The sequence below is a fragment of the Pleurodeles waltl genome, chromosome 1_2 (assembly GCF_031143425.1).
Source record: "Pleurodeles waltl isolate 20211129_DDA chromosome 1_2, aPleWal1.hap1.20221129, whole genome shotgun sequence".
Taxonomy (NCBI): domain Eukaryota; kingdom Metazoa; phylum Chordata; class Amphibia; order Caudata; family Salamandridae; genus Pleurodeles; species Pleurodeles waltl.
In genome coordinates, this window is record NC_090437.1 from 1,167,015,597 (window position 1) to 1,167,038,820 (window position 23,224).

The 23,224-nt window shown below is 45.3% G+C and overlaps 1 protein-coding gene across 1 annotated transcript in view; it reads left to right on the plus strand.

Moving 5' to 3' along the window:
- Positions 1 to 23,224, plus strand: part of MAN2B2 (mannosidase alpha class 2B member 2) — a 369,901-nt gene that overhangs the window by 178,549 nt on the left and 168,128 nt on the right. The window contains exons 9-10 of the mRNA XM_069203167.1: positions 6,684 to 6,870; positions 12,759 to 12,892. Of these exons, the coding sequence (XP_069059268.1) occupies positions 6,684 to 6,870; positions 12,759 to 12,892 (321 nt within the window). The remainder of the gene's footprint in view (positions 1 to 6,683; positions 6,871 to 12,758; positions 12,893 to 23,224) is intronic.

Below are 23,224 nucleotides of genomic sequence, written 5' to 3' on the forward strand. Positions count from 1 at the left end.
CTCAGTCATTTGTCTATTTGCATCAGATATTAATGAACACCTTAACTAACCTCAAATTAGCATGTTGGGCTTCATGCGAAACATTTTAGTGAACACGAATTTAGAAAACATCTATACTAAGGCCTCTATCAAAATAGCAGTTGGTACCTAGAAAGAAAAGGCAAACAGACCATTACAATTTGCATCGGATAGTTATCAATCCAACAGATCAGTAAGCAGCGTCAGTCTTTGTCCTCAGGACATCAATTTATCAGCATCAGGCAAAGTTAGAACGGGGCAAAGTCTCAAGGTAGCATAGCTAAGGAACGGATTACGTCCCTCAGATGGAGGAGAAGATAATATCAAGCAAAAGGTGTGCAGAGGATGGTTTGGGTGATAGGATGAATAAAGACTAAAGTATGGGTTTGAAGTGTCCGGAAGAAGAAACGGCAATGCAGTGACTGAATTCTCCTTGGGTTATGCCGTTAAATCAAAACTGTCTAACTATTCCCTAATTCCTCATTGGATAATATTTGGCGCATCCGTATCTCTGTCCAATAATTTGGATAGCACCTTGCTAGAATTTTCCACAGTTCACAGTTCCCATGTCACGGATTGGTCCATGTTATTGACGTCTTCAACGGTTGGAATGTCAGGTAGCAAATGTTACACTTTGCGCTCCAGTCAGTGTCTTCATTGACTTCTCCTAGGAGAGTTAACCTTGCACCTGTTACAAATTACACTGTTGCATTTAGTAAGAACATCGCATTGAGCAAGCCGGTTTTCATGAGAGAGAATTTACTACGGCTACACACACATAGCTTCTGGAAAAGTACAGCTTCATGTCCTTCAGGAAAAGCAGCGCACTACACGTTAGAAAATACAATTCAGTATGAGGCCAGGCAGCTAGGCCCAAGCCCTTGCTAAGTTAAAGTCCTTTTGTTTAATCAAGCAAACTCTTAACATATAACCTTAATTATGATATACTAATACAAATTCAAAACATATTGCATAATAATTCAGAATTATTAAGCCTTTTCATTAGTCTTCGTATACATTGGTAGCCACTCCCCGTGGGCACATTTCAAACACGTGCATTATTTTCTATGTGAAACACATTTTCTATGCAGCTTTATCACACATTATATTTCAAGCTTCGTATTAATATTGCTTTTAAAACGTACACTCCAACACCAGCACATGTATTCCCTGCCATCCTGGTGCACCAAGCACCACCCGTCTATCAGTCCCAGATCGTCCATTGCACTCTGTAAAATTCCAGTCATTTGGGGTTTGGCACCAGTCCTGGGTGAATGTCGATCCCGGTCCCCATCAATTAAAATCCCCAGCCCACATTATGGGTGTCCCCACACTGTCCATCAATAGATCTTGTAGTCTTACAAAGAACCCTCTGTCATCAATGTTTGGGGCATAAGAGTTCAGAAGTGTAATCTCTTCTCCGTTTAGCATACCCTGCAGTAGGACGTACCTCCCTTCCACATTTGATTCGCTATATGTGCGTCTGAACGGTACCCCAAGGGACACCCAGATAATCACCCCTCTGGCATATGAGGAATACGAGGCGCCATATAGCTGTCCCCTCCATTTCTTTTTCTGTTTCTGTGCCGCCTCTATTCCCAGATGTGTCTCCTGTAGGCAGGCAATTTGAATCTTGTGTCTTTTGAGAAAGGTGTGAACTCTATACCATTTAGTATAGCCCCGGAGCCCTCTGACGTTCCATGTTATTATATTTTATGTTTCCGACATAAATCTGATGCTGTTTGTCTTCCCCTTCCTTGGCTATCCCTGCTGCTGACTCCGATCCCTACCACCAAATATTCTGCTGTTTCATGACATGCACTACAACATAAACGAGCCAAACCTCTAACACGTTTGATAACTTCAAACAACCCTCCCTCCCCAGACATACAGTATATTAACAGCATTTCTACTACAAATCCAATGAATGTTTGCTGTCAGGACTTACAGCCTACCCACCCCTCCCAAACAGAGCCTATCAAACAGAGAGGAGACTCTCCCCGGGCCAGCCCCTTACAATGTGCCTCAACATTAGCCGCCTTATTTAGGTAATGCATTACTGACCAGGCTCTCCACTTAATATTCTTCAACTAAAAGTATGTCTGCTACTGCCTGTGCTCAAAGCTGTTGCCTGCACCTGCTGCATATTCTGTCCCAGCACCTGAAGGGCATAAAGAAAACAAAAACAGAAACATTCTGCAGTTATTATATGACCAAAGTTATCAACACATATGGTCTTCCACTCCGGGTTCCCTCTGGATCATGACTTCTTGGTCCATCGATGTGGTGGCACGGGCGGCACCGCCCTGGTCTGAAACTGCTAATGCCATAGTTCCATCTGCCTGGATCTCCACTCTGCCATTGTCGGTCCCCGCAGGCGACTGCTGTGTGAATGTTGCAGGAGAACCACCTACGTCACGGCTCCCTCTTAGAGCCCGTCCACGCACCCCAGTTCTTCCTGCTGAAAGATGTTCCTTCGGTACTTTGTCCCATATTTCAAGCCACTGCCACACATCTTCAGGTGTCTCAAAAAAGCGTGTCGAACCACCTGCAATGACCTTCAGACAGGTCGTATATAGCAGCATATATCAGACACCCATATTCCTAAGCTTGACCTTAACTTCTAAGAAGGTTTTACGAGCTGTTTGCACTTTGATGGTATAATCTGGGTAAATTGAGATCTTATGGTTCTCAAATTTGGCATTTTCCATGCCCCTTGCCACTCTTAGCACACTGTCTCTGTCCTTATAATTCAAAATGGTAGCAATGATGGCCCGCGGCGGCGTGCCAGGCCGCAGCGGCGCCACCAACGCCCGAAGCACCCTCTCGATTGCAAACATGGGTGTGAGACCAACCGGTTTGAGTGTCTCGGATCCAAGTTTCCACAAAATGCTGGGGACGGGTCCCCTCTACCCGCTCGGGGAATCCCGGCAATCGTATGTTATTGCGTCAAGTGCCCTTCTGAGTCTTCCACTCTAGTCTCCAATGCCCCAGAACGGGTCTCCTTTGCTGCTACTTGCTTTGCTAAGGTGGCCACCTCCGCCTGCAGTTGCTCAGTAGAACCCTCCACCATGTGAACTTTGTTGGATACCTTACATAGGTCAGTGCGCAGGAAATTGACCTCTGTGGCCACTGTCTCGATCTTGCTTTCTAGCGCCTGCCATCATCCATGGATGGCCTGCAGCTTTTCAGCCCATGATGGCTCCCCAATTTCTTTTGATCCCCCTCTGCCAGACGCATGATGGGAGGCAGGCTGCGACACTGGGGCCAGCAGCGCATAGTGCTCCATTGTGTTGCCATGGGGGGGTCCCTTGCTGCTTATTCTTGCCCATGTGGTCCCTTTCGCCGCCCCACTGGGTCTCCACCACCACTCACCGCTCCTCTTAGGAGCCTCCAGATCAGCAGGACACCAGTCACTGCCCCTATCGCATCCAGTGGCGGTGGGCCGACACCGCGGTCCGGGCTCAGCCACCCCACACTTTTCCAGGTTTGCCCAGCGCCCGCTCATCTTCTGCCACCAAGCCGATCGCCTCCGCTGATGCAGTGTCCTCACCAGCTGCCAGGCGTCAGATTACCAATTCCTCCCTCGGTCCCGTTGCAGCTCAGCCGCGCTGGGCTTCAGAAGGGCCGGCACCTGCTCGGCCAACCCGTACGCACCTGCCGTGCCAGGTCCAGCACCGAGCCGCGCAGCAAGGCCGCGGCCGATATCACAGTGGTCCGCCTCGGACAAAACCCGGCAGGCCCGGTCCAAAGCTCAAGCCTCCTCTGTGTCTATTTGGGCCTCCGGTGTCGCGGGGGGGGTGTTCTTCTCTACCCGGTCCTGATCACAGGCCCATGCGGTCCAGCCTTATCACGGGTCCCATTTCGACCGCCTCACCATTTCGATTGCCCGGGGCCATCACAGCGGGTCCGCGACCAACCCATATATGCTAGCAATTATTGCCTGACTTGCGATTGCGTTTCTGTGTCGGTGGTGCTTTTTATTCTTTAGGATTGTGCAGGATATTGCGAAGCTGGCTGGGAGCCTTTCAGGTGCACGTTCTGTCGGCCATCCTGCGTGTCCATGCCCCCGCTTTTAGAAAGTTAACAAACACAAATGATGGACGGAATGCAGAACCAATCAAACATTCACCCCCAGTCGCAGATCTGGGTTTAATCCATCAATCTTTTTGCTCACAATGCACAACAATGAATTTAGGCCCAGATCTCTGTACTGGGGGTGAATGTTTGACATTGTTCAGCATTCCGTCCATCACTTGTTCTTTTTGCAATTGTCGCCATAAGTGGGAAGGGTATGCCCAGACGTGGGTCCCTTGCTCCCTGTGCCTTTAGAGTCAAACTAGCCTGGCTGATGAAGGGTGTTACCCTGAAACCGGTCCCAGGATGCTTGTTTCCAGTCCAGGGAAGACCTGGCATGGCAGTTTGGGTTGGGCTGTTCCCAAGAGGAGCAAGGTCAAGACTGATTTGCATATGGCTGTGACCAAACTGGAATGGCATGGGTAGCAAAAAATGATGGATTTAGGCTCAGGTCTGAAAGTGACCTTTGCGTATACCTCTTACACAATGAAACAAAGGAGAAATGGATATTGATAGGATCGGCCATCCTGCCGTAATTGAAGGGATGGTGCTGTTTCCTGCCCCACTTACATTTCAAAGTGCTACCTCCAGCACACTGACAAAGGGACTTGACACCAACCTTTTGTCACCCTACACCACTTTGAGCCTCGGCAGGAGAAGGAAGGACGTTTCCAGAACCAGATGTGAGGGTGGAGTTGAAATTTCTCCCATTTCAATGGCTGGCACCAGGTATAAATATTGGACACTCAGACCAACTCTTCAGTTCATTCCTGGACCTGTGGAAGGCACTCAGAAGGACTGCCTTGTGTTCTAGAGGGCTGCCCTGCTGCTTGAGGCCTGCTTTGTACCTCAGAGGACTGCTCTGCTGCTAATGGAGGACTGCTCTGACTTGCTGAGTGAACACAGGACTACAGCGTAACATCCAATGGCTAGTTGACTGGCTCCCTATTCTGAGCCACAGGGACACAGCAAGCTCCAACAACGTTGCACCCTGCACCTGGACCCTGACCTCCAAGTACTGTCCAACCAGTTGTGTGCCCTTAGTTTGGTTCTAAGAGTGCACAAACAGCCAAAATCGGAAATTTGGACTAAGAGCATTTTCCACTAGAAAATGGCCTGAGAACCGACAAAAGACCGGGACGTACTTGCTTGCGGATCTGCCTGAGGTGCTTCGCCAGTCGGCCTGACTTCTTGGTATTTCTTGCTACGTTATACTCCATAGCAGCAAATGCTGTTCAGTGGATCCTCTCAGGATGGGTATCTGGCCTTGTTGAGCCCATGGCCACAATAGCCTGCTGCTTCAGCACACTGGAAATGTTTGATTTCTAAAAAAGTGACAAAATCCGACTATAGAAATCTTCACTGCGACTTCATCCAATGGCTCCCCAATGATGGCACAAAGTTCACTGTCTCCCCATCCCACTCACCAGACACCACCACACAAGCAGCCTTGTGGATCTATCCAGCTGTTACTCATCATAGATCTTCTACCTAGAATGGTCAGCCCCCTTGCACTAGAGGAAGATTTTACATGCCAGTAGTTTATACTTGACCCTGATTAAAAGTTGTCATTTGGTGCTGATACTGTCCTGGAGACTTTTATGACCTAGACTACCTCCTCCATCGATGGTTCTGGGGTTGAAGTGCCTCTGCTAACCCCATCAGGTGTGTTTTCTCTGTTTCCATGGTGCTTGTTCAAAGGAAGGCATACTTTTCTAGCTTGCTCTAATGTGTCTGTCTGTTGTTCTTATCACATCACATGTCTATTCAATACTTTGTTGTTATTTGAATTTTTCCAGATTTACCCTATTCCACCTACTCTCCTGTTTTTTGTGAAAAGACATGGGTGTTTACTCTTTCTTTCACCTCTCGTTCCTACCAACATCCCTACTTTTCTTCAAGTCTGTGCTATCTTTTTGCCCGCGTGGGGTGTCTACTCTTTTCAAGAATGAATGGGAGGAGCTGTAAGATTTCCAATTGTTGCCTACATTCGAGATTTGTTAATTTGCCTTTGCAGCTCTCATTTAATCCCTAATTCTCCCCGGTTAAAGAGTCCCTTACACAGCCACTGTATTAACTATGAACTCGGTTCCAGAATCCCCATTTTCCATTTTCATTTTCATTCTGCATGATTCAAAATGGGAATGAGATGTGCATCTCCTGTGGATACATACAAAGGTATGACTCAGACTAACTGCCACATATTCCTTAAAACATATGCTTGGATCGGCGACCAGTTTTTTTTAGACTGAGTTGAATCACTGTCAGTTCCTTGTTTGAGGTTCCCTGTGATTATAGAAGCCCTGCTCTCTAGTTATGAAGCTGTTTCCTTCATGCCTGGGCACTAGGTTAATTTGTTTGTTTGTATGTTTGTTTCATGTTGTTTAATGGGCATATAATCTTAGTACAGTTTATTATTCACTGCATCTTTTCTGTGAGTAAAACATTGATAGAACAATTTATAGTTAGCTTACTTTAATAGGTGTGTAATGTAATCATTGTCAGTCCTTATTTGTAAGACTATTGTTTATTAAACTACCAGCATATTGCCTAATAGTTCTTTGCCTGTATTCTTTGTGTTTGTGAAGGTTCAACACCATGATGGCATAACTGGTACAGAATCTCCAAAAGTGGCAGCCATGTACTTCAATCACCTACTACAAGGAATGTTCTCAGTGAAGAAACTGATGGTATCCATCATTTTAGATATGTTCTCTGCTGAAAACAATACCAAACGCCATTCCTATACGTATAATGAAGTGGAAAGAGAGAAAGGTATTATTTTTTCTTCGTGAACTAGGGTATTATCATTTATAGCATCATCTTCTCTCTCTTAAGAACCCAAGCATTGAATTTCAGAGCAGTGCTACCTGACTAAGCCAAGTGTTATCAAGACAATTTTGAGTCAGTGGTTGCATATTTCTTAAAAGGTGTTCTATTGTGAGATATCTTTGTTTATTGATATGTACTAATAGTGCCTCCATCAATATAATTATGGGGAAAGAGAAAGTACAAATACATGCTAGTGAAATACCAACATTCCTTATGGGACAGTTGGTTACGACTGCTCATGGCAAAAGGATTAAAAAAATCTTTCAATTGTTTACACTCTGCATTTTTTAGTTCTTGTATTCTTAAAATATAATTTATCAATATGTTACCCCATACTTTACAGGCAAACATTTAAATATGAACTGTTGACTTTTTCAAAGTAGTAAACGATGGAAGGAAAAGTGAACATATCATATGTTGGCAGTAGATACCTATCTGAACAGGACACAAGGGGGAAATGGGCTAACACCACCATAAAACTACCTTAAGGTGTTTTGATGTGAACTTAGCATGGAGATAATAATTACTTGGATTAGGACTATCCAATTGGAAGAGAGAAGTTATAAAGTCTAAAATACTAATACCTCTTGAAAGTGGGTCAACCATCTCTTCCTTTGTGACACATGCAGGGGGGCAAACAATTTTTAAAAAAACGTAAAAAGGCTTCAGGTTCATCCTGTACCTCACAAAAATCTCAGTTAATTGAAAACCTATGGGTAAGCCCTATTTGTATGTAAAAGGGGCTAGATGTAGTGTGTCAAATCTAAATCTCAATGTTTTAGCAACCTGCTGTGTAACCCAGACCAAGTAAGTTTCAAAAGCAATTTCATATTTAGATACAAATCTGTTAATTGGCCATACTTAGAATGATTACGTCTTTTATGCAGTAAATCTTTCCGTAATATGTCCTTCATCTGATCAGTAATGCTTCTGCTTATGACAGTGGGAGAATATCAGAAATGTACTAAGCTTAATACTGCAAATGACTAGTGAATATGGTTAACCCAAAGCAAGTTGGAAGCATTTCCCCATGGAAAGTACTTCCCTCGTTGCTTCTCAAAATGGCTAAGCACATCAGTTGTCCATAATCCTGCCAATGGTCTAAGATGCATTAAATGTTGCATATTCCTGAATGTTACTTAACAGTGAGCAATAGATGGAGTGCAGTGATTTCAAAAGCAGTTTTCGAGACTATTAAACTGTTGGTGCTAAGATACATACCCTAAATTTTGGTAAGATAAATGGCTGCTGCCTGAGCTTTTTATTTTTATAACTAAAGGACAGGAGAAATATTTCTACTGCCATACTTTGCTGCAAATCCAAGGATAGTCTGTGAATAGTGGCATATGAAAGTTATTTCTCTACTAAAGCCATTTTGTCCCGTCGTGGCTAGTGGAAACTCTAGACGTGAGCTAATCAATATTATTAAACTTTTCATTAGACAGTTACACGAACATTACCCTAGAGTTAAAAGATTTATGTGCTTGCATAGTCATGAACTTAGTTCAGCAAATTAAGCAGATTGAAAGGGGTAAGCAAAGTAAATACTGTCTTCAAATAACAGAGCTGTGTTTTTTAACCCCTTTGATAACTGGTGCATCATTAATACAGTTTAAGAGGGTGGAGGCCAAATCATTGACGTATAAAGAAAATAGGATTGGTGCGAGGATACTGCTGTGAAAGGCACCTTTGGACATTGAAAAGGGCTTGGTTGTCTTTACACTTAAAACTGAAGGGACACTCTCAAAACTCCTGGCGTGTAAGAGAATTAAGATCATGAGAAATGTATCAAATAGCCCTTATATAACTGTAACTAATAATAATTTTCCTGACGCCAGCATAGAAAATGGAGTAGATGCTATTTGAGTAAGCCCAATTTCCGGAGAACCAAGGACCAGTTTCTGAATGCGTTTTTGGGCAGGGTCAATCAAACCTATAGGGTAGTAGCTGGCTGGATCATTCAGATGGATATACGTAATGTACAGGAATAATCCCAACACCAAGCAAGAGTGTTAAGCAGATGTCACAGATATTACAAGAGAAATAAAAGGGGCCCTGTATTGCTTGGTCAGAAATATAAAGTACAATAAAACGCTATGTGAACAATGAAATTTCACTCAGACTTAATGATGGTAAATTTTCTACAAGACTGATATATGAAATAGAAAATAATTCATACCATGCAAAATCGGGGATGTGCATCTCAGGCATGACCAGTGAATCCCTTCTACTGTTAGTTATGATATGCCAAAAAGGCCTTGAATCTTTGGTTCTTGCAGTGTTCATTAAGGATTGCCATTGAGTGTGTTGTCAGTTCACTTTTTTAAATTTAGTAAGGTTGTATGGTGCCTTTGACAGCCAATAATGGTTTGAAACTTCAGTCTTTTTCAGTCAAAGTCAAATCCCACAACTGAGTTTTGTGGAGTTGGTGGCTGTTTGCGTGAGAACAACTTGAGATCAGCAACACAAAGTTATTTACCCTACAGCATAGATTTTGCACTATCTCATCCAGATCAGTGGAACAATCCACGTTTGCAAGGAAAGATAGTTGTGCATGTACAGGATGGATGTAAAATGTTTACTAAATGTACTTAATTACATTTCACCCTGTTCCTGTTGGTGCTAGTAATATTCGTAAACCCATTTTTTTTAAAGCCACGTTGACTGGTGAAATATAGTCATTGAAAAAGAAAATGGATTATGATTGCTTTCAGTTCAAGACTTAAAATATAGTTGAAATGGATTCTACTATTCACCCTATTAAAGGTGACTTTAGTGCAAAGATCTAATAGTATCAGACCATGGCAGGCTCTCCATTTTTGGATGAAATTTAAACGAGTGAGTTGATGAGTATTTTTCTTGGAGCCTATAGAAGTGGTAGCTATAAAGGGTGGTATACTCTGTACCTCGTCATCTTCTTTAGAAGGATTTTTATTATCATTGAATGATTTGAAACAAGAATTATACTACCAAAATGTATAATAGCATAACCATTTGTCTACTGTGAGTAATTTTTCCAATAGAGTGGAGGTAAGGGAAGCACTCTTGGAACCCACATCATGATTATACATGTTAGAAAGGAGCATGTTATTACCACAGTGGAAGGTAAGGCACAACAATTTTAAATAATTGTAAAAAGAGGCACGTTGAGGCAGTGAAACTAATTTCAAAGTTATTTTCCATGTTTATCCTTATCCAAATACCTACAGCACCAGAGTTGTGCACTGCTGCCGGGTGTAGGCTCCATGCGGTAATTAATGTAGCCCTTTATGTGGACCAGTGATAGAACTTGCAAATGTTAACTCATGACTAGTCCTCAATTTTAAGCCTAAGATCTGCAACATTTTAAATGGTATATTAGTATTAGAAGATGAACCTTACGATCAATCTGACCCAAGTCTCTGACTTAAGACAACAGGCTCAAGCAGTCCGTTTTGCATAAGGTAGAGGAAGGATCATCGGACTGCAGCTTCACTGATTGATTGGAACTGATAGTCTGAAAGTGCACATTTGTTGCCTGCAACATTCCAAAAGGTAAGTGTCGGGATTAGAAGACAACTCCCTGTTTGGTACATAAAGTGGTCCAAGTGTCACCTTCATTAACAGGATCAGACAGTAAGTCAATTAAGATAGAGGATATATTATTGGACGTCAGCTTTTCTGATTAATTGAGGCTGATAATCTGAAAAGGAGCATTGGTTATCATACAGGGATCAACTGACAAATGGCTGGTGAGGCTATCGCATTCTGGTTTACTTGTCAGCTGAATACGTGATGAATTGGAATAAGTGGATCTATATTCAGTTATTAAACGTTCCATCACACAAGCATGAGAAAGAGGTAATCATAATCAAGTTGGGGTTAATTAAAGGAAATGCTCAAGGCAATTAAGATATATGTATGCATTATTGAATAACAGTACCATACATTCAGTAAATACATTTGTTAAGTAGTTTCATGTAAGGTAAATACGTCTACGGATTAATATAACTGTAGGTAACATAAGGCGTAGGATATATGCATATAGCGATGTAACATAGGATGTTGCATCACTATATAGATTTACACAAAAAAACTACTTTATAAGTGCATGGAGTAAGACGTGCTTTTTTGGCAAACTTCGATTATGAAGTTTATATTTTTCTAAATTTTTGTCTATGATTACTGTATGATAAAATACATTTAAAACTTAATAGTTCAAGGTATTAGCATAGAGGTCATAAAAATAAAGGGTTAGGTGTCGAAGGAAAATCTGACTCATAATGTTGTTTCTGTGTGCTGCAAGCTAAAATAACTTTTCTTCTTATTTAAAGCCTGATCAGCATACCAAAAGACTTTGTATCATTAACTTTAAAAATATGGCACAACATTGTTACAAATCAGTATGAAGCAATAACACCACACAGGCATTTAATAGCAAATTGTAAAACAGAAAAGGTCAGGTGGGACGCAGACGGGGTGGCACGTTTGGAAAGCCATGCTCTTCTCAGCTTGCAATCTGCCATTCTTTCTCCCTGGGCTGAGGCCAGTGTCAGGTCTTGGCAGATTGTGGGCTTTGCCAGCCAGATGTAGTGGTGAATGGAGGGGAATCACAGTATCCATCTAGAAATATGGCACCTTATTGATTTTAGAAGATGCTGTGTGCCCGGAGGCCATTTGCTCGCACTGTGGTGAAAACCTAAGATGTCGAGTGCTATACTTAGATCGTCTTTGGAGCAGTAGTGAAGCTGGTAGCACAACGTTCTATGGATTACTGCAGCAGGTGCGCCACTTCCAAGTCTGTATGAAGCCTGGGAGGGCTCTTTGAACACTCATGGAGGTTGCAGGTTTAACCAAGACCAGCTCATGTACAGGAAGCCAGGAGCCCTGACTGCGAGGTGCTAGACTGGCCTGGCTTTTGTGGTTGGAGTGGCTTTTGTGCTGTCCATACCAAAGTTGAGCTGCTACATTTGGAAGACTCACCAAATGGCAGAGAAGTAGGACTTTTTTGCACCATAGTAGTAGAAGTGGAATTAGCATGAGGTGGATGACGGGACGGGAGGTGCCTGCTGGGGAACTCTTTAACTGGCAAAAAAAATGTTGTGAGTGATAAGCACGGTAATGAAAAACCTTCAGGGGGTGGAGTAATTGATGTTAGACTCCAAGCTAGAAAGGTGGAGGGACGCATATTGGGTGTGGAGTCAAATGCGCCTTTACTGGAAGCAAATTTGAGGAATGTAAAGGGAGGTCTGGCGGCGGTGACCTGGGACCTTAAGGATGTAGTGGAAATTCAGTAAAGCACTGTTGAATTCAGATAACATTTGAGGGTAGATTGGAATTGCTAAAAATTATTAGAAGGGCGACTAACATTTGCAGGATTTTCAAAGTACACTGACTGTAGATTAAAATAAAGGTGATTGAAGTTTCAAACGTCACCCTTAGAGTGTAGTTTGACGTTTACCGACTTTGTACAACCGCATTTGCAGACGGTTTCTTGCATAACAAGATTTTGCAAGAGAATTTTCTCAAAAAAACACATTTAGTAAGCGAGTTCTCCTTTTGAAAGTGTTGTTCTTCTGGCTGTATTTTCTCCTTGAATCATTTTTATTGAGTGATTTTTGCCACTGCAGTTTCTTACTTTGCAAAGTTTGTGAGGTTTGTAAACACTGAAGAGGTTTTAAGAAATAATCCATTTAAATCTTTGAGTATGACTTAATCCAACCAAAATAGCCAGATTGAAGAATTTTAATTTCATTACGTTTTAGAGCAATCATTCTAATGTTTAGAAAAGGGCATTGCTTGTTTTCCTGTTTTCATTGAAGTAATTGTAAAACATCTCTTTTTTTTAAAAGGTGCTAAAAGCAATGAACAATATATTGTTGTATATAACCCACTTGCATGGAACATTACTACCTTTGTTACCCTGACTGTAAACTATTCAACAGTCAATGTGTACGATGAATTTGGACAACCAGTACCAGCTCAGGTAATCAGAGCTTTACTATACTGCCTTTCTTACAGTATTCCTTACAGTATTTCTTACAGTATTCCTTCATTTCATTTGTACTGTGGACACATTTTCTGACATTGATATATTTGTTTATTCCCCACCTAGTAATTTTCTGTCAATCTAATATGCACATACCTTTTCTTTATTTCAACAATTTAAACACCCAGGTGTAGATACCAAAACCTTTACATTTTGTGGGATCTATTCACCAAAGTACTTATGAGTATCTAAAATACTACTTGTGCTTCACATATTCATAAATGCCTTTGTAGGAAGTTGCCTCTGTATATACTATATCAAAGTGAGATATAGTGTGCACAGGGTCCAGGGGTTCCCCAGAGGCTTAACATAGGCTAAAGTAGATAATACGAATGCTCTCTTTGTGGTAGTGTGGTCGAGCAGTTAGGCTTATCAGAGGGTAGTGCAAAGCATTTGATGTACATACACAGAAAATAGAAGAAGCACACACTCAATGACTTAACTCCAGACCAATGGTTTTTGTATTGTAAAAATATATTTTTTTAGTTTATTTTTAGAACCACAAGATTCAATTTGCAGGTAAGTACCTTAAAACTTTCGTATTTCACACAGGTATCAACAGTACTTTGTTTGAAATAGATAAGTAATACAGTTTTTGAATTATTGGGAAAAGGCTATTTTAAAACTGGACACTGCATTTTTCAAACATTTCCTGGGGGGAAGAGAAGTTAGATCTGTTTACAGGTAAATACAACACTTACAGTCTCAGTCTCCAGGTTTTTAGGAAGTCCACTGGTTGGGGTTCAAGTTCACCCCAAACACCCACCAACAGCAACACGGGGACGGCCGGGTGCAGAGGTCAAAGTTGAATAAAATTAACGTGGGCTCCTAAGGGGACAGGGGGTACTCTGAATCCGGTCAGCCTGCAGGTAAGTACCCACGACTCGGAGGGCAGACCAAGGGGGATTAGAGGAACACTGGAGGGGCCACAAGTAGGCACCAAACACACACCCTCAGCGGCAGCCGGGTGCAGGGTGCAAACAGGACGTCAGGTTTCCAGTGCTGGTCTATGAGGAGACCCCAGGCGAGGTCCGTGGTGTTTGTCTCGGGCACACCACTGGTCGGACAGGGAGGAGGGCCACCTGCTGAACGATGAGGCTCGGGGGTCGGTTTCTCCAAGGCCTGGGGGCTGCGGGTGCAGTGTGTTCTCTAGGCGTCACTCCTCCTTGTTTTTCTTAAGTTTCCTGCCGAACTGGCCGCCAAAAGTGGGGGCTTGTCAGGGGGCAGGCATCTCCACTAGCTGGAGTGTCCTGGGGCACTGTAACATGAGGCTTGAGCCTCACTGCCAGGTGTTACAGTTCCTGCAGGGGCGAGGTGTGAAGCACCTCAACCCAGAGCAGGCTTTGTTTCTGTCCTCAGAGGGCACAAAGGCCCTCACCCCATGGGGTCAGAAACTTGTCTGCTATTGGCAGGCTGGCACAGACCAGTCAGTCCTACACGAGAGGATTGGGTAAATACAGGGGGCATCTCGAAGATGCCCTCTGTGTGTATTTTTAATAAATCTCACACTAGCATCAGTGGGGTTTATTGTGCTGAGAAGTTTGATACCAACCTTCCCAGTATTCAGTGAAGCAATTATGGTGCTGTGGAGTTCGTAATGACAAACTCCCAGACCATTATGGCTACACTACACTTACAATGTCTAAGAATGGACTTAGATACTGTAGGGGAATATTGCTCATGCAGCTGTGCCCTCGCCTGTGGTATAGTGCACCCTGCCTGAGGGCTGTAATGCCTGCGAGAGGGGTGACTTACCTATGCCACAGGCAGTGGTTTGCGGACATGGTACCCTGAGAGGGGTGCCATGTCGACTTTGCCTTTTTCTCCCCACCAGCACACACAAGCTGCAAGGCAGTGTGCATTTGCTGAGTGAGGGGTCCCCTAGGGTGGCATAATATAGGCTGCAGCCCTTAGAGACCTGCCTGGCCACAGGTCCCTTGGTACCACTGGTACCTTTTACAAGGGACTTACTGTGTGCCAAGGCTGTGGCAATTATGGAAGCAAGGGTACGTTTTTAAGGAAAGAACACTGGTGCTGGGGCCTGGTTAGCAGGGTCCCAGCAAACTTTCAATCAAAGTTGGCATCAACACCAGGAAAAAGTGAGGGGTAACCATGCCAACAGTGGCACTTCTCTACCTAGCCCCTCCCCCCCAAATGAAAGAGGATGAGACTAACCTTTCCCAAGAGTCTTCATTGTCTAAGGGGAAGAACCTGGAAAGGCCATCGGCATTGGCATGGGCAGTCCAGATCTGTGTTCCACTACAAAGTCTATTCCCTGTAGGGATATGGACCACCTCAAAAGTTTAGGGTTCTCACCTTTCATTTGCATTAGCCACTTGAGAGGTCTGTGGTTAGTTTGAACTACAAAGTGAGTGCCAAACAAGTATGGCCTCCGCTTTTTCAGGGAACAAACCACAGCAAAGGCCTCCCTCTCAATGGCACTCCAACGCTGCTCCTTGGGGAGTAACCTCCTGCTAATTAAAGCAACAGGCTGGTCAAGGCCATTATCATTGGTTTGGGACAGGACTGCTCCTATCCTATGTTCAGAGGCATCTGTCTGCACAATGAACTGCCTAGAATAATCTGGAGCTTTAAGAACTGGTGCTGAGTACATTGCTTCTTTTAGGGTGTCAAAGGCCTTTTGACAGTCAAGGGTCCAGTTTACCTTCTTTGACATCATCTTTGAGGTCAGCTCATTGAGGGGAGTCACAATGGACCCATATCCCTTCACAAACCTCCTGTAGTACCCAGTCAAGCCAATGAATGCCCTGACTTGAATCTGGGTTTTTTGAGCTTCCCAGTCCAGAATTGTCTGGATCTTGGGTTGTAGAGGTTGCACTTGGCCTCCACCTACAAGGTGGCCCAAGTATACAACTGTGCCCTGCCCTATCTAGCACTTAGATGCTTTGGTGGAGGGGCCTGCTGTTTGCAAGGCCTGTAAAACCTTCCCCAGGTGGACCAGGTGATCCTGCCAGCTGGAGCTAAAGACAGCAATATTATCTAGATATGCTGCACTAAATGACTCCAAACCAGCAAGGACTTGATTCACCAACGTTTGGAAGGTGGCAGGGAAATTCTTTAAGCCAAAGGGCATAACAGTGAACTGATAATGCCCATCAGGTATAGCGAATGCTGTCTTTTCTTTGGCTCCAGGTGCCATCCTAATTTGCCAGTTCCTTGCAGTTAAGTCAAAGGTACTTAGAAATTTGGCGGCACCTAACTTGTCAATTAATTCATCTGCTCTGGGTATGGGGTGTGCATCTGTCTTAGTGACAGAATAGAGTCCTCTGTAGTCCACACAGAACCTAATTTCTCTCTTGCCATCTTTGGTATGAGGTTTGGGGGGCAAGACCACTGGGCTAGGCCAAGGACTGTTAGAGTGCTCTATTACCCTGAACTCCAGCATCTTGTGGACTTCCACTCTGATGCCTTCTTTTACTTGGTCAGACTGTCTGTAGATTTAGTTTTTGACAGGTAAATAGTCTCCTGTATCCACATCATGGGTACACAGTTGTGTCTGACCAGGGGTCAAAGAGAAGAGCTCAGCATACTGCTGTAGGACTTGCCTGCAGTCAGCTTGCTGTTGGGCAGAGAGGGTGTCTGAATAAACAACTCCATCGACTGATCCATCTTTAGGGTCAGCTGAGAGGAGGTCAGGGAGAGTCTCACTCTCTGCTTCCTTATCCTCATCAGTAACCATCTGCATGGTTATGTCTGCCCTATCATCGTAGAGTTTTAGGTGGTTAACATGGATCACCCTCTTGGGTGTCCTGCTATGCCCAGGTCCACTAAGTAAGTGACTGGACTCTTTTTCTCTAGGACTGGAAAAGGGCCACTCCATCTGTCCTGAAGTGCTCTGGGAGCCACAGGCTCCAGAACCCAGACTTTCTGCCCTGGTTGAAATTCAACCATTGCAGCCTTTTGGTCATACCACAACATCTGGAGTTGTTGGCTGGCCTTTCCATGTACTCAGCCATCCTAGAGCAGAGGCCAAGCACATAGTCCACCACATCTTGTTTAGGCTCATGGAGAGGTCTCTCCCAGCCTTCTCTAATAAGTGACAGCAATTCCCTTACAGGATGACCAAACAGAAGTTCAAAGGGGGAAAACCCTACTCCCTTCTGAGGCACCTCTCTGTAGGCAAAAAGCAAGCATGGCAGGAGGACATCCCCTCTCCTTTTGAGTTTTTCAGGGAGCCCCATTATCATGTCCTACAATGTCTTGTTGAATCTCCCAAAAAGTCCATTGGTTTGTGGATGGTATGGTGTGGTGAATTTATCAGTCATCTGTTAGAAATGGGGTCTTTGGTTGACAGTCAGGTTACCCCCTGTTCAAGCAAGGACCCTCACTCTAGTCAGGGTAAAAGAGAATCACCCTCAGCTAACCCCTGCTTACCCCCTTGGTAGCTTGGCAGAGCAGTAGGCTTAACTTCAGAGTCCTAGGTGTAAAGTATTTGTACCAACACACACAGTAACTTAATGAAAACGCTACAAAATGACACAACACCAGTTTAGAAAAATAGGGAATATTTATCTAAACAAAACAAGACCAAAACGACAAAAATCCGACATACACAAGTCAAGTTATGAATTTTGTAGAGATTAAACTCAAAAATAGCGCTTAGAAACAAAAATGCTTCGATGAGATGTTAACACGGCGTCGTGACGGAGTCGTTCCCAACAAGCCGACACCAGCGGAGCCGGACACGGAGTAGTGTATACCCCCAAGTACAGTACCTTTGGTGAAGAGTGAAAACAAGCCGATGCGCAAAGTCGGGAATCGCGGCGTCTGTGCGAAACGTTGAATCCGTGCACTTCGAGCGGCGTCGGTCACGACGTGGTGCGGCGACTTCCACGGAGTCGCGGACTTCAGCGGGGCTGCTGCGGCGTCGGGCCTGCGAAGAGCGTCGCGTTCCAGCGAAGGTCACGGCGTCGGGTGCAGGCGGCGTTACCGGATTCAGCAGCGGCGTCGGTCCGGAGTCGTCCGAAGTCGATTTCCTTGGATTTCCCCCAGCTTTCCTTTCAAGGGCCCAGGGACTGGATAGGGTACCACTTGTCAGAGCAGGAGTCTCTCCAGAGACTCCAGGTGCTGGCAGAGAGAAGTCTTTGCTGTCCCTGAGACTTCAAACAACAGGAGGCAAGTTCTACAACAAGCCCTTGGAGATTTCTTCACAAGATGGAAGGCACACAAAGTCCAGTCTTTTCCCTCTTACTCTGGCAGAAGCAGCACTGCAGGAAAGCTCCACAAAGCACAGTCACAGGCAGGGCAGCACTTCTTCCTCAGCTATCAGCTCTTCTCCAGGCAGAGGTTCCTCTTGGTTCCAGAAGTGTTTCTTTAGTCTGTAGATTTGGGTGCCCTTCTTATACCCATTTTAGTCTTTGAAGTCACCTGTCTTCAAAGGGGACTCACACCTACTTGTGAAATCTTGCCTTGCCCAGGCAAGGCCTCAGCCACACACCAGGGGGTTGGAGTCTGCATTGTCAGAGGCAGGCACAGTCCTTTCAGATGAGAGTGACCACTCCACCCCTCCCTCCTAGCAGAGATGGCTAATCAGGAAATGCAGGTTACACCCCAGCTCCCTTTGTGTCACTGTCTAGTGCGAGGTGAAAAACAACCCAACTGTCAAACCGACCCAGACAGGGAATCCACAAACAAGGCAGAGTCACAGAATGGTTTAAGCAAGAAAATGCTCCCTTTCTAAAAGTGGCATTTTCAAACGCACAATCTTAAAATCAACTTTACTAAAAGATGTATTTTTAAATTGTGAGTTCAGGGACCCCAAACTCCACATGTCCATCTACTCTCTAGGGGAATCTACACCTTAATCATATTTAAAGGTAGCCCCCATGTTATCCTATGAGAGAGACAGGCCTGGCAACAGTGAAAAACGAAGTTGGCAATATTTCACTGTCAGGACATATAAACCACATTACTATATGTCCTACCTTATCCATACACTGCACCCTGCCCTTGGGGCTACCTAGGGCCTACCTTAGGGGTGCCTTACATGTAAGAAAAGGGAAGGTTTAGGCCTGGCAAGTGGGTACACTTGCCAAGTCGAATTTACAGTGTATAAATACACACACAGACACTGCAGTGGCAGGTCTGAGACATGATTACAGGGTCACTTGTGTGGGTGGCACAATCAGTGCTGCAGGCCCACTAGTAGCATTTGATTTACAGGCCCTGGGCACCTCTAGTGCACTTTACTAGGGACTTAACAGTAAAACAAATATGCCAATCATGGAGAACCAATTACGTACACATTTTAAACAGGAGGACTTGCACTTTATCACTGGTTAGCAGTGGTAAAGTGCCCAGAGTAACAAAAACAGTAAAATCAGAGTCTAGCACACATCAACAACCTGGGGAACAGAGGCAAAAAGTTAAGGGAGACCACGCCAAGGATGAAAAGTCTAACATCACCCCACACTCATTCCACATGTGTTTGAGGTAAGCTGACACGAAGTTTGTACCTCTGTCAGAAACCACCTCCTTAGGGAAACCCACTCTTGTAAAAATACCAACTAGGGCTTTGGCTACTGCATGGGCAGTAGTTGACACCCTTCCTTCCACCCCCTCCTCCCAGCACATATGGCTCATCAGGATATGCTCCCTTTGTGTCACTGTCTAGAGAGAGGTGCAAAAAGCCCAACTGTCAAACTGAATCAGACAGGGAATCCACAAACAGGCAGAATCACAGAATGGTTTAAGCAAGAAAATGCCTACTTTCTAAAAGTGGCATTTTCAAACACACAATCCAAAAACCAACTTCACTAAAAGATGTATTTTTAAATTGTGAGCTTAGAGACCCTAAACTCCATATTTATATCTGCTTTCAAAGGGAATCTGCACTTTAATAATAATTAAAGGCAGCCCCCATGTTAACCTATGAGAGAGATAGGCCTTGCTCAGTGAAAACCGAATTTGGCAGTATTTCACTGTCAGGACATATAAAACACATTAGTATATGTTCTACCTTAAACATACACTGCACCCTGCCCATGGGGCTACCTTAGGGGTGCCTTACATGTAAGAAAAGGGAAGGTTTAGGGCTGGCAAGTGGCAGGTCTGAAACGTGTTTACAGGCTACTTATATGGGTGGCACAACCAGTGCTGCAGGCCCACTAGCAGTATTTGATTTACAGGCCCTGGGCACCTCTAGTGCACTGTACTAGGGACTTACTAGTAAATCAAATATGCCAATCATGGAAAGCCAAGTACACATAAATTTCATAGGAGCACTTACACTTTAGCCCTGGATGGCAGTGGTAAAGTGCCCAGAGTATCAAAAACAGCAAAAACAGAGTCCAGCACACGTCAACAACCTGGGAAGCAGAGGCAAAACGATAGGGGAGACCACTCCAAGGATGCCAAGTCTAACACGTGTCCCCTCCAGCTGAAAGTGGGGAGCAACTACCCAACCTCATGGGAGTTCTCATTAGGCTCATCACTAAGGCAGAAGAATCTGGACAGACCATCAGCATTGGCGTGTTCTTTACCAGGGCGGTGTTCCACCATAAAGGCCATCCCCTGTAGGGAAATGGACCACTTCAAAAAATGTTGTTTCTCTCCCCTCATCTGCATTAGCCATCTGAGGGGCCTGTGGTCTATCTGAACCTGGAAGTGAGTCCCAAACAAGTAGGGTCTTAGCTTCTTCAGCACCCAGACCACAGCAAAAGCTTCACGCTCTATTGCACTCCACCTACTTTCCCTGGGAAGTAGCTTCCTGCTAATGAAGGCTACATGTTGATCTAGGCCCTCTTCATTAAGCTGTGAGAGTACTGCTCCCATATCATGCTCTGAGGCATTTGTTTGCACAACAAACGTATTGGAGTAGCCAGGTGCCTTCAGCACAGGTGCTGTGCACATGGCAGCCTTCAGGGCTTCAAAAGCGGTCTGGCAAGCCTCTGTTCAGATCACCCTCTTTGGTTGCTTCTTGGAAGTCAACTCATTCAAGGGAGCAACAATGGTGCCGTATCCCTTGACAAACCTCCTGTAATAGCCAGTGAGGCCTAAAAAGGCCGTCACCTCAGTCTGGGTCTTGGGAGGCTCCCAAGCCTGGATGGTGCCATCTTTGGCTGTAGGGGTGCCAACTGGCCACTCCCTACCTGGTGTCCCAAATACACCACTAAACCCTGCCCTATTTGGCACTTACTTGCCTTAATAGTGAGGCCTGCCTTTTGCAGGGCCTCCAACACTCTGCAGAGGTGCTGCAAGTGTTCCTCCTAAGTGGAACTGAAAACTTCAATGTCATCCAGGTATGCTGCACTGAAGTCATCCACCCCAGTCAACACCTGGTTGACCAGCTTCTGGAATGTGGCAGGGGCATTTTTCATCCCAAATGGCATTACTTTAAACTGGAAGTGTCCATCTAGGGTAGAAAATACTTACCTCTTCTTGGCCCCCTCAGTTAAGACAATCTGCCAATACCCAGACATCAAATCGAAAGTGTTGAGGTATTTGGCAGCCCCCAAGCGATCTATGAGCTCATCAGCTCGGGGGATGGGGTGCCCGTCAGTTTTACTGACCGCATTGAGACCCCGGTAGTCCACACAGAACCAGAGTTCTGGGGTGGTACCAGGAGCAGCAGCCTTTGGGACCAAGACCAGAGGGCTGGCCCAAGGACTGCTAGAAAACTCAATCACCCCCAGGGCTAACATCTTAGACACCTCATCTTTGATGCTGGCCCTGACCTTATCAGTCACCCAGTAAACCTTCTGCTTAATGGGTGGACAGTCCCCAGTGTCCACATCATGTTTACACAAGTGTGTGACCCCTGGGATCAGGGAGAGCAGGGAGGCAAACTGACCCAATACCTGGTGACAGTCCCTCTGCTGTTCTGAGGTCAGGAAGGGGGAGAGGTTCACTCCCTCCACAGACCCATCTTTCTCTCCAGCAGACAGTAGGTCAGGAAGAGGCTCGCTCTCTTCCTCCACCCCATCATCTGTTGCTAGGAGCATGCATAATTCAGTCCGCTCGAAGTGGGGTTTGAGACAGTTCACATGCAGGACCCTTAAAGGGTTCCTGGGAGTCCGCAAGTCCACCAGGTAGGTGACTTCATTCATACTCTCCATCACCTCAAATGGCCCAGTCCACTTGTCCTGGAGCACCCTGGGCTCCATTGGCGCCATCACCCTCACTTTTTGCCCAGGCTGAAACTCGCCCAGAGTGGCATTCTTGTCATACCACTGTTTCATATCTGCCTGGCTTGCTTCCAGGTTCTCTTGTGCGTGAGCTCTGAAGCGGGCAGTCTGGTTTGGGAAAGCCAGCATGTAGCTTAATACATCCTGGGGAGGTTTACTGAGGGCTTTCTCTAAGCCGTCCTTCACCAGACTCAAGGGTCCCCTAACAGGGTGGCCATACAGTAACTCAAAAGGACTAAAGCCAAGCCCTTTTTGAGGCACCTCCCTGTAGGCGAACATAAGGCATGGCAAGAGAACGTTCCACTTCCGCCTCAATGGCTCTGACAGGCCCATGATCATGCCTTGTAGGGTGCGGTTGAATCTCTCAACCAGACCATTGCTTTGGGGGTGGTAAGGAGTGGTGAACTCCTGCCACAGAGTTCATATTACGTGAATATGAAATTGGTACCCCTATCAGATACCACTTCCTTGGGGAACTCGCTACAGGATAAGGTTGGAGGGGAGCCTTACATTTACCCCCACTCTTGCCACTTGCCTGACAAATTTGGCAAGACCTACAATGAGCATCCGAGTGCCTGCAGATTAGGGGGCCAGTAAAAGTGGGTGACAAGCCGTTCAAAGGTCTTGTCCTGCCCCAAATGTCGAGCTAAAGACACGTCATGAGCCAGACCCAGTAGGAAGGCTCTGAAGCACTGGGGTACCACCAGCACACGGGCTGACCCAGGCTCAGCAACCTTAGGCTCACTATACAGGAGGCCGCCCTCCCAATAGATCAGGTGAGATCCTGGCTTCTTGCCACCTGCCTGGTCTGCAGCCTGCGGCCGCAAACCCACTAGAGTAGGGCATGTTTTCTGTGCCTCAAAGAATGCTTCCCTGGTGGGTCCCCCTTCCTGCTGCCACTGCGACAGGTCAGGGACCTCCCCCAGTTCAGCCACCTGTTCCCCTGTAGGCTCAGGGGTGTCACCCTCAGGCTCCGCCTCCTCCCAGACCGTGGAAACTTCTGGTGCTGGTTTCCCGTGCCCCCTGCCCTTCCTCCTTTTGGCAGTCCCCTGGGCCACTGTTTCAGGCTCCAGGGACTCTTGACCACCCTGACTGGCTGCCATCGAACTGGTGGATACGCATA